At 45.9% G+C, this 17,007-nt stretch overlaps 1 protein-coding gene across 1 annotated transcript in view; it reads right to left on the bottom strand.

The window, feature by feature from the left end:
- Nucleotides 1–17,007, bottom strand: part of LOC140492547 (uncharacterized) — a 128,127-nt gene that overhangs the window by 29,661 nt on the left and 81,459 nt on the right. The window contains exons 11-15 of the mRNA XM_072591489.1: nt 16,141–16,216; nt 9,577–9,681; nt 7,696–7,767; nt 6,260–6,350; nt 5,399–5,466 (exon numbers count right to left, since the gene is read on the bottom strand). Of these exons, the coding sequence (XP_072447590.1) occupies nt 5,399–5,466; nt 6,260–6,350; nt 7,696–7,767; nt 9,577–9,681; nt 16,141–16,216 (412 nt within the window). The remainder of the gene's footprint in view (nt 1–5,398; nt 5,467–6,259; nt 6,351–7,695; nt 7,768–9,576; nt 9,682–16,140; nt 16,217–17,007) is intronic.

Raw genomic sequence — 17,007 nt, 5'->3', positions numbered from 1 at the left:
GAGATGTAACAGTCAAAAAGGCACAACAATGCCTCTTCTTTCTCAAGCGGCTTAGGAAATTTAGCATGTTCATAAGGACCCTCACCAACTTTTACAGACGCACCATAGAAATACTGTCCGGGTTATTAACAGCCCCTCGTACGGCAACTGCTCTGTCCAGGATTGTAGAAACTACAGCCCAGATCATCATGAAAGTCAACCATCCATCCATGGACTCCATTTACACTTCTCATTGCCACGGAAAGGCTGCTAACATCACCAAAGACCCCTCCCACTGTGGTAATGTTCCCCTACAACCTCTTCTCACACACACACACACACACACAAACAGTTTCAAGAACAGCTTCTTCCCTGCCGTTATTTTACTGACGAATGGACCTCTCTAACTTCAAATAATGTTGATCCTGCTTCTTGCACCTCCTGCACAGCTGTAAGCTGTACACCTCGCTCTGTCCCAGCACCCTGTGATCTGTATGCCCACGCTTACAGATAAGTGCTCCTCCAGTGAAGTTTTGGTGTGCTGTAACACTTGCTATTTATGTGTCCCAGTTTGCTGAGGTGGGTCTTAAGAACTTCAAACACCACTTGACATCTTTGGTTGTATCTACTCTATTCAGGTTCAGGCTCATTTGGCAATCTCTCTCAGCAGTTACACTAGACTCTGATTGCGGTCTGTGATGGTGTCTTCCACGGATTCCCCAAATCTGTAGACTTGCAGACTGTTTTAAAAAAATAGAACACCTACAGCAGGCCATACCCACTCAGTTCCACCCCATCCCTGTAACCCTTGCATTTCCCATGGCTAACCCACCTAGCCTGTACACCCCTCGACACTATGGGCAATTTAGCCTGGACAATCCACCTGCGGGAGCACTTAGAGGAAACCTACGCGGACACGGGGAGAGTGTGCAAACTCCACAGAGTCGGTTGCCCAAGGTTGGGAATTGAAACCGGGTCCCTGATGCTGCAAGGCAATAGTGCTAACCACTAAGCCACCTTGCTGCCCATTCCAGGAGGTTCATTGAATACATCACGCTGTCTACATTGCTACTACTCTGCAGCAGTGGAAATGCTGAACAGCATTTGCAACCATCTGTATCCCCCGAATGGAATCCAGGATGTAGATAGTGCTGCTTTCATCCATCTTCAGTTGCCACAATCCATCCTCTATGGCCAAGGGTGGTATAGACCTTGGACTTAGCAAGTTGTGGCTAAACGTGTTCTACGGGATAACGAGACATCTTCAAATCTTTATTCCAACTTTTGGATCTATGCGCGCTCCCAGTTCTCCTGGTTATTTCAGTCCCTCTAATCCTGTCTTTCAGGCTGGATTTGAGGGTAGCTGGAACTCCCCTCAGCTGATGCTGCATCTACTTCGAGACGATGCTCACAGGATGACATCCAAATTCTTTATAGATAAAAGGGAGGCTGGAAGAACACAGCAGGCCAGGCAGCATCAGGAGGTGGAGAAGTCAACGGTTTTGGGTGTAACCCTTCTTCAGGACTTCTAAAACCTTGACATCTTTGTAACCTTTTAGGATGATCCACGGTCAACGGTTCAGTGGCCCTTGAAGAGCCGCGATCTCGCCTGGCAGATTGAGGATTACTTCTGAAATGTTTGAGCTGTGATGAGTAGATTTTGCTTAACGTCCGCCATCCGGAATTCCAGATCACCATTCTTCCCATTGCATCGGACTCTCAGCTTCATTTTGTCCTCTTGGAAAATAGGGCGCCGCACTTCGCTGTGGTTCAGTGGATAATTGCGAGGAGCTGCCTTCAGTCAGGTAACTCGAGATGGAGCAGAATTTAATTTTATCAATACAAACAAATACAAACTCTGATGTTGGTGGCAGATTACATTTGCATCTTTCTTCCCGTGCAGCTTTTAATTACCTTGTTGCAAAAGTGCTGAGCCATGCTGGGGTACAACTCCACAAGCATTGGATGTTCTCCAATACCAAATGCATATAAACTGAAAGAATAACTATGGAGTGGAAGCAGGCCAATCGGCCCATTGAGTCCAGGCCAACCTTCCAAAGAGCATCCCATCCCATGAGCTGGTAGGATTTTACACAGGTCTGCCCATTAATGGACAGCTTACATATCCTGTTGTCCTCCCATCTTGGGGAGCTGCACCGTGCCCCTTAATTGGCAGCATGGACACTGTGCCAGGTTTCTGCACGCATTTGATGCATAATAATTCTGCAAGATTATTTAAAGAAATACCTAATATTTATACAGCACCCTCTCCCATTGTCAAAGTGACTCAAAGACCTTCAGACAATGAAGTACCTTTGGATTGGATTGTTCCATCTCCCTCAGTGAGTTAATGAGTTTTGAAAGGTTACGAGGTTTCCTGCCTCAATTACCCATTCCAGATTCCCACCAGCTTCTGGGTGAACTCTCTTTCCTCAAATCCTGTCTAAACTTCAAACCCTTTAATGTTAAAATTATGCTCACTTGTTATTGAGCTTTCAACTATAGGGAACTGCTGCTTCCCACTCCCCCTGTTCATGCTCCTCATGATCTTATACACCTCTATCCAGTCGCCTCTCAGCCACTTCTGCTCTAAAGAAACAACCCAAGCTTATCAGCATCCCCTCGTAGCTAAAGCTGCCCCAGCCCAGGCAACATCCTCTGCACCCCCTCCAGTGCAATCCCATCCTTCCTATTGTGTGGGGACCAGAACTGCACATAGTACTCTAGCTGTGGCCTAACCAAAGTTCCGTACAGTTCCAACATATTCTCCATGCTTGTTTAATCCTCGCCACTATGTGGTATGTGTGCCACTTGGATCTTAGAATGTAAGAACATAAGGAATAGGAGCAGGAGTAGGCCATCTGGCTCATCAAGCCTGCTCTGCCATTCAATAAGATCATGGCTGATCTTTTTGTGGACTCAGCTCCACTTACCTCACACTGACCCTTAATCGCTTTACTGTTCAAAAATCTATCTATCTTTCTATCTTAACTCCCATTCCAATCCCTCAGCCGGAAGGAGTTCCACTCACATTTATATCAGTGTAAACAGTAGGACCCTCCTCCTACATGAAAATTAACATATCAGTTATTTATTAAAAACATCAGTATGCATTTCACAAGCCTAAACCCTTGCCTGGATTGCAAATTGTAGCTGATTGCTGGTTATTAATTACATCGCATATAAGCCAGCTGAATCAACTATTTTGTACATAATCCATCCTAACACCTTGATTAAATTGCAGTATAAAAAAATCAAAAGAACTGTGGAAGCTGGAAATCAGAAACAAAAACAGATATCGCTAGAAAAGCTCAGCAGGTCTGGCAGCATCTGCGGAGCGAAAGCAGAGTTAGCCTTTTGAGTTCAGAGATCCTTCCTCAGAATGCAGTTGACTCTGATTTCTCTCCACGGATGCTGCTAGACCTGCTGTGCTTTTCCAGCCATTACTGTTATTGTTGAATTACAGTATGTTGCTCACTTTCAGGTATCCAATATTATTTAATCTTCAATCCATCGATGCCTCCATGAAATAAGACTTTACCCCACCCCTCCCTCAACACTGTCCTCGTCATCTCTGGTCATCAGTATATATCTAATGCAAGAATTATTGAAACAGCAGCAGAGTTACAACAAAAGCGGGTGCTCCATCAAAGAATAGTCCTTGGGTTCACCTCTACTGCCTCCAATTGATTGGTTCACACACCCACGCATTCCTCCGTGTTCATGCATGAATGGAAAAGCCTTAAAACCTTTTTCTTCGATTCACTTGTGGGACATGGGTGTTACTGACTGAGTCAGCACTTATTGCCTGCCTCTAGTTGACCTTGAAAATAGCGGTGAACTGCCTTCTTGTCCACATGCTGCAGGTTGAACCTAATGTTCTTCCCCCGCTGAAGGTGCTGATTCTTGTCAGGGTACAGATTGAGAGGTGCCACCAGCCTACACCAAAATAGCCGCCTGTGCTGTTTTCAAGTGTGGATATTACATTACTTACAGTGTGGAAATAGGCCCTTCGGTCTAACAAGTCCACACTGACCCATTCCCCTACACCTAACACTACGGGCAATTTAGCATGGCCAATTCACCTGACCTGCACATCTTTAGACTGTGGGAGGAAACCGGAGCACCCGGAGGACACCCACACAGACACGGGGAGAATGTGCAAACTCCCCACAGACAGTTGCCTGAGATGGGAATTGAACCCAGATCTCTGGCGCTGTGAGGCAGCAGAGCTAACCACTGTACCACTGTGCCACCATGCCACCCATTAACTGGTGTTGCTCTCCTTTGTCTCCAGGATGAACTATTCCATTGGACCCTGACTCAGCTTCCCACCTACCATCCTCCGTAAATATCAACTACAACTCTTTTGTCCTGTGCGCCACATCCCTGTGCACTTATTCCCCACTGTGCTTGCTGACCTACCCTGATTCCTGGTCTGGTAATGCCTTGATACTTGAACATTTCATCTTTCCGTTCAGAGTCCCCAGGCACTTGCGTCCTCTCTATTTCTGTCATCTTTTCCACCCCTGCAAAGCTCTGAGATTTCCCCAACTCCTCCAACTCTTGGAGTTTCTGATTTCCTTTGCTTCACACCCGTTACCGGCCACACCTTCAGCAGCCTAAAACCCAAGCTCTGGAACTCCGTCCATTAACCTCTCTGCCTCTGCCTCTCTCGTTCTTTCCTTCTTTATGATCCTCCCCTAACATCTGCAACATTGGGCAAGCTCTTGGTCATCTGTCTTGATGTCCCTCTTTGCGTCCTGAGGTCAAGGTGTGATTCATGCTACTGTTGTGAAGGACAGGTGAGAGGTGCTACAAAAATGCAATTAGTTGTTGTATTCACTCAAGTGGAACCTTGCAATCACACCTGATATGCACTTTCCAGCAAAGATCATTGCAGTATGATAAAATAATTAAAATTCTATATCTTTTCTTCCTCCCAGCACAAACATGCACGAAGCTCTTACAGTCACTTCACCTTAGATCAAATAAGGGGTGACCTTATAGAGGTTTATAAAATCGTGAAGGGCATGGATAGGATAAATAGACAAAGTCTTTTCCCTGGGGTGGGTGAGTCCAGAACTAAAGAGCGTAGGGTTAGGGTGAGAGGGGAAAGATATAAAAGAGACTTGAGGGGCAACTTTTTCACATAGAGGGTGGTAAGGGTATGGAATGAGCTGCCAGAGGAAGTGGTGGAGGCTGGTACAATTACAGCATTTAAAAGGCATCTGGATGGGTTTATGAATAGGAAGGGTTTGGAGGGATATGGGCCGGGTGCTGGCAGGTGGGACTAGATTGGGTTGGGATATCTGGTCGGCATGGACGGGTTGGACCAAAGGGTCTGTTTCCGTGCTGTACATCTCTATCACTTCATAACTTGGGGACTGCTTGGGCTGAACACTTTACTGAGACCCACCTTGCTCCTCGTCTCTTCTTTGTACCTGGATGCTGGTCTTTTTGCATCCTTCACAATGCAGGGATCCTCTGTGGAACAAAAGTAATAACTTCAAAGCTTTCAGAACAGACACTTCGGAGGGCGCAACGGCCGCTGGTATCACAGCGGTACGTTCTAAAAAAGACCTGAGGATCAATCTCCAGCTGGGCTTCAGCTGAGAAGAATAAGGGCAGATCTCAATGAAACTCATAAAATTCCAGCAGGAAACCCGGTCAGCATAGACACATTGGGACGAAGGGTCTGTTTCCAACAGGGTAAATGCAGCAAGGATGTTCCCAAAGACGGGAAGAGTTCAGAACCGGGGTTAAACCATTTAGGACTGAAATGAGTAGAAATTTCTTCACCCGTGGAGAGTGGTAAGCCTGTGGAATTTGTGGTCACAGAAAGCAGTCAAGGCTGAATCATTGAAGAAGTTAGACATCGCTCTTGGGGCTAAATGGATCAAAGGATATGGGGAGGGGAAAGATATAAAAAAAGACCGAAGGGGCAACTTTTCCACACAGAGGGTGCTACGTGTATGGAATGAGCTGCCAGAGGAGATGGTGGAGGCTGGTACAATTGCAGCATTTAAAAGGCATCGGGAAAGGTATATGAATCAGAAGGGTTGGAGGGATATGGACCAAGTGCTGGTAAATGGGATTAGATTAGGTTGGGATATCTGGTCGGCATGGACAAGTCAGACCGAAGGGTCTGTTTGCATGCTGTACATCTCTATGATTCTAACTGGTTTTGTAAAGAACTCAAAGAAAATATCACCTTCTAGTTGTTCTAAAGCATTGGAGAAATTACAAACCAGTCCAATAGGATACAGAAATTAATTACCCAGCGATTCCTGACTGGAACTATCTTCAGACAGTTTGGCACCTTCAATTCCCTTATATCTGACAATAAAGCCAAACTGGGATATTCGGTCCTGCAAATAAAGTATTTCAGAAAGGCGAAATAACACTTTAGCGCATTAGTGACACACATACACACACACACACGCGCGCATATTCACATACACACACATGCGCGCGAACACGCCAACACACATATACACACACGCCCACACAAACACACATGCACACACGTAGTTGTAAACAGGATCTTTTCCAAAGAGAGCCCATGCAAACTTGCCATGGGATAGGTTAAGTTTGTGTTGGAAGCGCACACACAGCGCCCATGATATCAAGGTCACCATTAACAAGTCTAGGGGACATTTGTATTTCATGTTCCATCACATTTTGGTTGGATTGGAGAAACTTGCCAGGTTAGGGTTGCTTTATTCACACATGAGCGTGTCTGGCTAGGCCAGCATTCGATGGCCATCCCTAATTTCCCCAGAGGGTAGTTAACAGTCAACCACCTTGTTGAGGGTCTGGAGTCACACATAGGTTCGACCAGGTAAAGATGGCAGAATTCCTTCCCTAAAGGACATTAGGGAACTAGATGGCGTTTTCCCCAATGGTTTCATGATCATCATGAGACCAGATTTTTTATTGAATTCACGTTCCATCATCTGCCGTGGTGGGATTTGAACCCGGGTCTTCAGGGCAATCAGCTGAGTCTCTGGATTAATATTCTACTGATTATACTGCTAGGCCATTAGGTTAAGGAGCCTTGAGAGAAGTGAGCGGGAAGAAATGCTCGGTTAAGTGTTAAATGGTTTGATAATTCAGATATCACTGTTAGATGCTCACTTTTACTCCAGGGATTGATCTCAGGGTTCTGTCCTGATGGGGTATGCATGGTGTTATCATGGGACAAGGGCAGTATGAGAAGTCATGGAGGGTAGATGAGGAGACTGAAGCTGAGGCAGCATAAGAACAAGGTAGAGAGCTGGGCCAATGAACCAGACAACCCGGGAGGAGGGGGGTGCGTTCTATCCAGGTGGGTGGGCCACTGCACTGCTCCAATGCTGCCCCAGACTGTGTAGGGAGGAGGGAGGCCTGAATCACCTCTGCCCACATTTCTAGGAGACACAAACTTGGCAGGGATGGAAGGTGTTCCAATGGAGAGTTATATTCCACTGGAAACATTAACTCTGTTCCTTTCCCTGCAGATGCTGCAGATTCTCCAGCACATGCTATTTTTATTTTGGGCTTCCAGTCCCCACTGTGCTTTGCTTTAAGGCTCACTCCCTTAATTTGCTTAAGTCCTTCCTTTCTTCCATGTCTGTGAGGTGCTGTTTAAGTTCAAAGACTTGTTTAAATATCTCGGAAAGAGCAATAGAAGGCAGCTTTAATGCTAAGATTCAATAAGGGCCTCTGAGACACCTGTATTTTCACTTTCTGAGCCTCTTCAGCCATCTTCTTCGCAGAGTTTACCCTCTTTGAGAAATCACGTTTCTACGTACAAGAGAAATCAAATGAAACAGAAATGAATTCAAACATCACATCACTGAAATGTCTCAAAGGGTTGCTAGAGATATATCGCCAGTTGCGCGAGAAACCTGTGCCCCCATTCTGTGAGTTTTTTTAATGCACTCACAGAATGTGGTTGTCACAGGCTAGGCCAACCAGTATTGTGTGTCCCTAATTCCCTAATTGCTCAGAGGGCAGTTGAGAATCAACTTCGATGCCGTGGATCTGGACTTACGTGTAGGCCAGACCAAGTAAGGAAAGCAGATTTCCTTCCCTAAAGGATGTTAGTGACCCAGATGGATAACCCCCGGCAATTGACAACGTTTCTTTCTTAACAGTTCTCTCTCCATCCTCTCCCTTTATAGGCTTCCTTTTTTCCCAATCAACCTGATGTCCAGATGTTTGACACACCACTGTAGCAGATGAGACTTAAAAGTCATACAGCACGGATACAGTCTCTTCAGTCCAACTCGTCCATGCCGACCAGATATCCTAAATAAATCTAGTCCCATTTGCCAGCACTTGGCCCATATCTCTCTAAACCCTTCCTACTCATTTATGCATCCAGATAAATGCGGTAATTTTATCCGTCTCCACTACTTCCTCATTCCATACACGCACCACCCTGTGTGTGGAAAAGTTGCCCCTCAGGTCCCTTTTAAATATTTCCCCTTAAACCTAGGACCCCCTATGCTGGGCAAAAGAGCTTGGCTATTCACCCTATCCATGCCCTTCATGATCTTATAAACCTCTATAGGGTCACCATCCAGCTGTGGGGATACTAACACTACATCACAACAGTGTAGCATGCCTTCACTGGAGTGTCAGCCTTGGCTTTGAGTCATTTTTAATCAATCGATGAGACTCACTTCTGGAGCAGGTGGGATTTGAACCTGGTTCTTCAGGCCCAAAGACAGGAACATTACCACTGGCCCCACAAACTCTCTGCAATCACGAGCAAACCAACCCACCGATCTTGATGACTGGCGGGATTCAATCCTAGCTCCCCACATCATCACCAGGGGTCTCTAGATTAACAGTCTTGCTACAATACCGCTAGGCCATTGCCTCCCCTTATTGATTCAGGGACCAATACTGACCTGGTCCCCTTGACCCCTTCTCCCCTTCAAACTGGGCTCTTTCAGCTGTCATTAAACCAGCAGGACAGGGATTGGACATGAGGAGAGAAGTGCTGCAGGATTTTGAGGAAAGGAGTGAGATAGGAATGAGACTAGTTAGATTGGTCGACAACACAGACTCAATAAATTAAATTGTCCTCCTGTGTTATACAAAGTCTCTATTAATGTTTTTATAATTTATTCATGGGATGTGGGCGTCGCTGGCAAGACCAACATTTGTTGCCCATCCCTAATTTAAGAGTCAACCACATTGCTGCGGGTCTGGAGTCACATGGAGGAAGACTAGGTAAGGATGGCAATTAGTGGATCAGATGGGTCTTTCCACCAAATCGACAATGGACTCACAGTCATCATTAGACAGATTTTATTGAAATCTGTCATGGCGGGATTCGAACATTACCTGGGCAGCTGGATTACAGCACTAGGCCATTGGGAAAGCCAGCATTTCTGACATTGCAGCACTACCCACAATCTGAAACAACAGGAGACCCCATTGGGGATGGGAAATGGTGGGCATGTCTCCATTTTAACTGCACTCCACTTGGTGGATAGCAGGAAGAAGTGGTTAAGATCAAGCTCCACGTTTCATACGGAGGAAACAGCACTTATTCAATTTAAAAGAAGATCACATTTCCTGCTAATAAAGTTTACTTACTGCCATGTTTCTCTCTTGAGGAATCTCCTGGAAACTCTTTATCAGCGGTACCGGGATCCACGCATGGCTTACGGTCGTGTCAAAAAATGTAATGTTATATTTTGACTGGAAAAGCAGCAGAGTGCAGAAGTGTGTCACAATCAGCATATACACCTCAACAACCATCTTCCAACCAGTTACACGATTCCGAACGTGTTCCTCACCCCATGCCTTGCCCCTCAGTGAAGCACTGAGTTAAAGTTTGCAAAGACACTCAATGTCAGTGAATGCCCAGATAACAGACCAGTGGTAGGACAGTACAATGATGACTAAGTTCAATTCCTGCTTACAATCAGTACCCTATGGGTACTGTAGGAAAATGCGCAGTGTTTGGTTGCAAATTTGGCACCACAGCATCTGACAGCTTTTTAAAAAATTGATTCGGGGGGTAGGCATCGCCAGTTTAGCCGGTATTTGTTACCCACCCTTGAGAAGGGGGTGGTAACTGCTTTTATGAATAACCGCATCCATATGGTGCAGGGATACCCCCGCAATGCTGTTTGGGATAGATCTCCAGGATTTTGACCTAGCGACACTGAAGAAATAACGATATATTTCCAAGTCAGGATGGTGAACGTGCAGGGCTGGTGTTCCCATGTATATGTTGCCCTTGTCCTTCTGGACAGTGCAGGTCGTGGGTTTGAAAATTGCTGTCGAACCAGGCTTGGCGAATTGCTGCAGCGCATCTTGCAGATGGTACACACTGCAGCTACTGTGTGTCGGTGGGCAAGGGAACTTGCTTTTATATAGTGCCTTTAACGTAATAGAACATTCTGATGCAAATCACAGAAATGATATCAGACTAAAAGTTGACACTGAGCCACACTCAGTGGTTCTGAGGACTGTAGCACATGTCCTCGCATTCCGCCATCACCCCAGTACCTTCAGACCTCCACTCGCCACCTCAGTTAAGAGCAGTCTGTATTTTAAAATTTTCACCCTTGTTTCCAAATCCCTCCCTGCTTCTCTATATCTATCGTCTTTTCGAGTCCTACAACAGGCTGAAGTCTCTGCATTCCTTCTCTTCTAGCCAACTGAGCATTTCACCAATCTCACTGTTGACCTTGCCTTCAGCTTTTCAAAGAATCACAGAATCCCTCCGCGGTGGAAGCAGGCCATTCAGCCCCTAGAGTCCACACTGACCCTCCTAAGAGCATCCTACCCAGACCCACCCACCTACCCTATCCCTGTAACCCTGCATTTCGCATGGTTAACCCACCTAGCCTGCACATCCCTGTGCACTACGCACAATTTAGTGTGGCCAATCCACCCTGACCTGCACACCCTTGGACTGTGGGAGGAAACGGGAGCACCCGGAGGAAACCCACACAGACATGGGGAGGATGTTCAAACTCCACACACACAGTCGCCTGAGGATGGAATTAAACCTGGGTCCCTGGAGCTGTGAGGCAGTAGCACTAACCACTGAGCTGCCATGTTGCTGTGGGATCTGGGATCTCAACTCTAGAATTTCCTCTGTGAGCCTCCGAACCTCTGACTCCCTCTCGTCCACTTTGCTCCGTAAAGTCTAACTCCTCTCTGGCCACTTCCTTACCACCTTGCTCGGTGCTGAGTTTAACTTGGCAGTGCTCCCAGGTAGCACCTCAGGATATTTTTGGCTCAGTGAGAGTGCTGTTTTGTATCATTAATTTGTTGCGTCCCAATACTCTTGGAATTTTAAGAAGGAGGAAGTGAGGACTGCAGATGCTAGAGATCAGAGTTGAGAGCGTGGTGCTGGAAAAGCACAGCAACCGAGGAGCAGGAGAATCGACCTTTCCTGATGAAGGGCTTGTGCCCGAAACGTTGATTCTCCTGCTCCTTGGATGCTGCCTGACCTGCCGTGCTTTTCCAGCGCCACACTCTCGACTCTTGGAACTTTAGCCTTGCAACCCACACAGTTGTCAAAACTTCCTCCCTTTCAAGGGAAATAAGATGTGGGGACCCCTGCATTCACAGAACTCAGCACAAACTGAGAATTGAACTGTGAATGAAGATTATAAGAAACAGAAGGAGTGGGCAACACAGCTCCCTGAATCATTCCAAGGTTGAACAAGATCATTGCTAATCTGACTGTAGCCTTAACACCACTTTCCTGCCTGTTCCCCATGATCCTCTACTGGCCAGTGGATAAAACTGAACTGGGGACCTTTGAATGATTCAGCCTCATAAGTTGTCTGGAGAGGGATATTCCAAAGACTAGCAACTCTCAGAGAAAATAAAAATCTTCCACATATCCATCTTAAACTGGAGACCCCTTATTTAAGCTATGTTTAGACTGCACCATGAGGCGAAACTTCCTCTCAACATTTACCCTCTCAAACTCTGTCAAAATCTTGAATAAGATCACCTCTTATTCTCCAAAACTGCAGTAAGTGTAGGACTAACTGGTTCAACCTTTCCTTATAAGGCAATCCTTACATCATTGGGATCAGCTGAGTGAATCATCTTCGAAGGGCCTTCAATGCAAGAATCTTCCTCCTTAAGATGTATGCCACACTCTAAAGGTGGTCTCACCAACTTACTCTACAGTGGCTGCAAGGTTTTCTTATTTTTATAGCACTTTCTCTGCAATAAAGGCCAACATTTCCTTTTCCTTTCTGGGTTACTTGGTATATCTCTGTGCTAACTGAAATAACTCCCCAGCGGCTGGTATCCTGTCACCAAATCACCCTTTATTTACACGTGCATAGAACATGACACTGGCCCAGCTCCCTCAGAGCCAGCTCCTAGAGTGAGCAGAACTCCTGACACTCCTGTTCATTTTTTTTTCCCTTTGTAGTGAGAAAGAACAAATGTGTAAATGTTTATTTACTTTCCACCACCAGGAAGAAAGGAAACACCTGACTGGCTAGTGACAAGCAGTGCCCTTCTCAGAGGGCAATGCTGCGTGATCGAACAGTGAAGGTGAGGGCAGGGATTAAATCAGAATAGAGTTGGAGGGAGTATTAATACACTCCACTCCTTGCGGTGCCCACCTTTCCCTGAAAATCTACTCCTGTTTATATCTAGGTAAAAACAATGACTGCAGATGCTGGAAACCAGATTTTGGATTAGTGGTGCTGGAAGAGCACAGCAGTGTAGGCAGCTGCTCCTCGGATGCTGCCTGAACTGCTGTGCTCTTCCAGCACCACTAATCCAAAATCCTGTTTATATCTGTCAGCCAGGGTTCCCTGATTGGACCAGGGTAACTGCCCCAATCAGGGAACTCCTATTCTATGAGGTCCACTGTGCTGACCTCGTTCCAATCACTACCCTGACCTTTTGTGATTCATGTATAAGGACACTCAGATCTCTCACAAAGCTATCGATAATCTCAATTTAAATATACTGCCTTTTGTTGTTCCTTCCAAAGTTTCACGTTTTACTACATTATTCTCATTTACCAACATTTTGCCGACTCATTTATCCTGTCTATATCCCTCTGCAGACTCTCTATCCTCCTCTCCATTTGCTACCCCATCGTAAATGTGACTACAATGCACCTGCATTATTAATATTATTAATATCTGTTAGTAACTGAAGCCTGACACTGATCTCTGCAGTGTTATACTTGGAACTGACACAAAACCCAAACCTATTATTAAAATTCCCTGTTTCTGTTGGTTTATCAGTTCTCTCTCCATGATAATAGATCACTCTGAACACCATGAGCTCAGAATTACTTTTTTCACAGGATGTGTGATATTGAAGGAGTCCAGCAAAGGTTCACCAGACTGATTCCCAGGATGGCAGGACTGACATATGACATACAGGCTTGTACTCACTGGAATTTAGAAGAATGATGGGGTATCTCATAGAAACATATAAAATCCTGATGGAACTGGACAGGCTACATGCAGGAAGCATGTTCCCGATGCTGGGCAAGTCCAGAACTAGGGGTCACAGTCTAAGACCATTCAGGACTGAGAAGAGGGAGAATTTCTTCACTCGGAGAATTGTGAACCTGTGGAATTCTCTCTCCACAGGAAGCTGTCTGGGCCAGTGCTCTATATATACTCAAGAGGAACGTGAGGTGGCCCTTGTGGCTAAAGGGGTCAAGGGATATGGGAGAGAAACTGGGAATGGAATACTGAGAATGCACGATCAGCCATGATAGCATTGAATGGTCGTGCAGGCTCGGAGAGCCAAATGGCCTACTCCTATCCCTATTTTCTATGTTTCTATGTGGGTGTTGCGGGTCAAACACCAGAGTTTGTTGTCCATCTCTAATTGCCCTGAAACTAAGTGGCATGCTAGGGTAAATTCAGAGGGCAGATAAAAGTCAACCACATTGCATTGAGTCTGGAGTGATATGTGGGCCAGACCAGGCAAGAACAGAAGATTTCTTCCTCAAAACATATGCACAACTGATGATAATGTGGGCGGCACAGTGGTTAGCACTGCTGCCTCACGGAGCCAGAGACCCAGGTTCAATTCCCGCCTCAGGCAACTGTCTGTGTGGAGTTTGCACGTTCTCCCCGTGTCTGCGTGGGTTTCCTCCGGGTTTGCTCCGGTTTCCTCCCACAGTCCAAAGATGTGCAGATTAGGTGAATTGGCCATGCTAAATTGCCTGTAGTGTCAGGTGAAGGGGTAAATGTAGAGGAATGGGTCTGGGTGGATTGCTCTTCGGAGGGTCGGTGTGGACTTGTTGGGCTGAAGGGCCTGTTTCCACACTGTAAAGAATCTAATCTAATTGAGATCAGATTTATTAACTGAATTTAAATTCTACCAGCTGCCGTCGTGTGGTCCCATGTTCCCAGAGGATTAAGTTTGGGCCCCCAATTTACTTTTCCAGCAACATATTTATTACATCTGCTCTCCCCCCCCACTCTCCCCCCAATAAAATTCTTATTTTGTGCATTAACGGTGTAACAGGAGAAGTCCATTCAGCCCCTCGAGCCTGTTCCACCCTTCATTGCTGACATGCCTTGCTTAACAAAAATTCATCCATCTTCAGATTTAAAATTAACAAGTGATCTGGCGTCCTTCTGTTTGTGGAAGAGAGTTCCAAACCACTGACTTTGTACGTAGAAGCTGCAGCCAATATTCCCTATTGTTTTACTAACTGATGCACAGATCACAGAAGCCCTATAGGGTGGAAGCAGGCCATTTGGCCCATCCCTCTTACCCCTCCTAAGAGCATCCCACCCAATGCATACCATCCACATCCTCTCCCTGCAACCCTGCTAACCCACCTCACCTGCACCCAATAGGGCAATGTAGCATGGCCAATCCACCTAACCTGCTCATCTTGGGACTGTGAGAGCTCTCCATAGACTCAGAGAAAACCCACGCAGACACGGGAGAGAATGTGGAAACTCCACCCAGACAGTCTGCCTGAGGGTGGAATCGAACCCAGCTCCCTGACGCTGTGAGGCAGGAGTGCTCACTGCTGAGCCACCGTGCTGCCCTGGATCTCCAGGGTTTGACCACCACAGTGGCTCCCGGAAACGGACACCATGCATCAGCAGACTGATGAATGAGTGCAAGGCCTCCCCAGCAGCAACAAATGATCCCAAGCTTCCAGCTGCCTGCCACTTCGACATTCCTACACTGAGATTTCTGCAACAGGCCTGCTACAGTGCTCCACCGAGCCTCAGCGCAAATTTGAAGGACTCTGCAGTCCCAGGAGTCAACATCGAGTTTAACAACTCTCGACCCTGATTCCATCCTTTCATTTATGTTTACCCGCCCGCACACCCGATCCTGTTCTGACACAAGTTGCTTTTAGCCCAGTCACCCATTCTCACCTACTCCTGGGCCTTTTATGAGTTGCTTTCAGTACAGCTCACCCATTTGACTATATCATGTTGGTGATGATCTCAGCATTGAGGTGGAAGACCTCTGATCCGGGACCACTTAAGAAGGACAGTAATGTTGAACTTTTATTTCTTTACTTTATACCCAAGATTTTGCATCTAAGATGATGCCAAAGAATGGTGACATTGTACACTTTTCACTGTCCTCCTGCATCCCCGTACCTCAGACTTCACCTGATGAAGGAGCGTCGCTCCGAAAGCTTGTGGCTTCAAGTAAACCTGTTTGACTATAACCTGGTGTCGCGTGACTTCTGACTTTCTCCACCCCAGTCCAACACCTCCACATCATCCTGGTACTTGAATACATGTGACAATCAAGCCTAATTCTATTTCTCCTATTAGCCCACATTATCAATTATTAATTAGCTTTTCTTCTCTCCTGGCCTGCTATAATCTCCTTGTTTCTCTACACCCTTCATATCCCTTGCTCCCTCTCCATCTCCATCTCTCCCCTTCACCCACCAACCTCGTCTCCAGCATAAATACCACTTTTTTCTGAGCTGTTAACACCCAGAAATGTTGGTTCAGTTTTTCTTCCCACAGACCTGCTGGGTTTCGCAAGCAATCTCTCTTCATGCCTCCCAGTGGCCAAGCAGCTGAGAGGGAATATTGCTGGTAGAACTTCATCCACTTTGACTGCTATGTCCTCTACGGACTCCATTTGGTAGCTATCACTCAGTGCTACATTAGAGAGTAAGATTGTACTAAACTTTTGCTTCATACTGACCGGAAACTGATCTGAGTTGGTTGTGAACATAAAGTATTTCCCAGTCTGCGGATCATGTTCCACCATTCCTGGCCACCTGAATAATTAAAAATTTGCAGTTATGCACCCGACAGTAGCAATTAGACCCTAGGTAAGATACTTATTTATAATAATCTAATAGCTGAAATCAGTAAGAACAGAATTTTTAATGCAGGTACAGGCCTAGCACTTTACAGTCACAATTCTACCCCCAAGTCCCTACCTTCAGCCCCGGTTAGAGATGAACCCAGAAATTAAAGGCCAGGGAGTCTCACAGCAGTGGTAGGGAAACTATTGGAGAACATTTTTGAAGGAGCGAATTAATACCCATTTGGAAAGGCATGGGTTAATTTGGGATAATCAGCACAGTTTTGTCAGGGTGGGGGGGGGGGGGCATGCTTAACAAATTTGTCAGAATGCTTTGAAAATGTGATCAGGTGTGCGGATAATAGAAGTTCAGTTGATATAGTTTATATGGATTTTAGCAAAGCTTTTGACAAGATCCCACATGGGAGACTGATTGAGAAATACATGGAATTGAAGAAAAGTTGGCGAGATGGATCAGAAACTGGCTTGTTACAAAGGGTAGTGGTTGAAAGCTGCTTGAGTGACGGGATGCTGGTGTTCAGCGGTGTACCAAAGGGATCAGTACTGGGACCCTTATTGTTTACTATATATATATAAATGATACAGATGAAAATATGGGAGGAGTGCTACAAAACTTTACAAACAACATCAAGATTGTTAGAGTAGTTAAGATCGAAGAAGAGGGTTGTAGGAAGATATAGATGGGTTGTCAGAGGGGTGGACCAGTGACAAACAGTATTTAACTCTAATATATGAGGGGCG

Source organism: Chiloscyllium punctatum, chromosome 21 (assembly GCF_047496795.1).
Source record: "Chiloscyllium punctatum isolate Juve2018m chromosome 21, sChiPun1.3, whole genome shotgun sequence".
Lineage (NCBI taxonomy): Eukaryota > Metazoa > Chordata > Chondrichthyes > Orectolobiformes > Hemiscylliidae > Chiloscyllium > Chiloscyllium punctatum.
The sequence above is the reverse complement of the archived record's forward strand: the minus strand, read 5'-3'. Positions and strand labels throughout refer to the sequence as shown.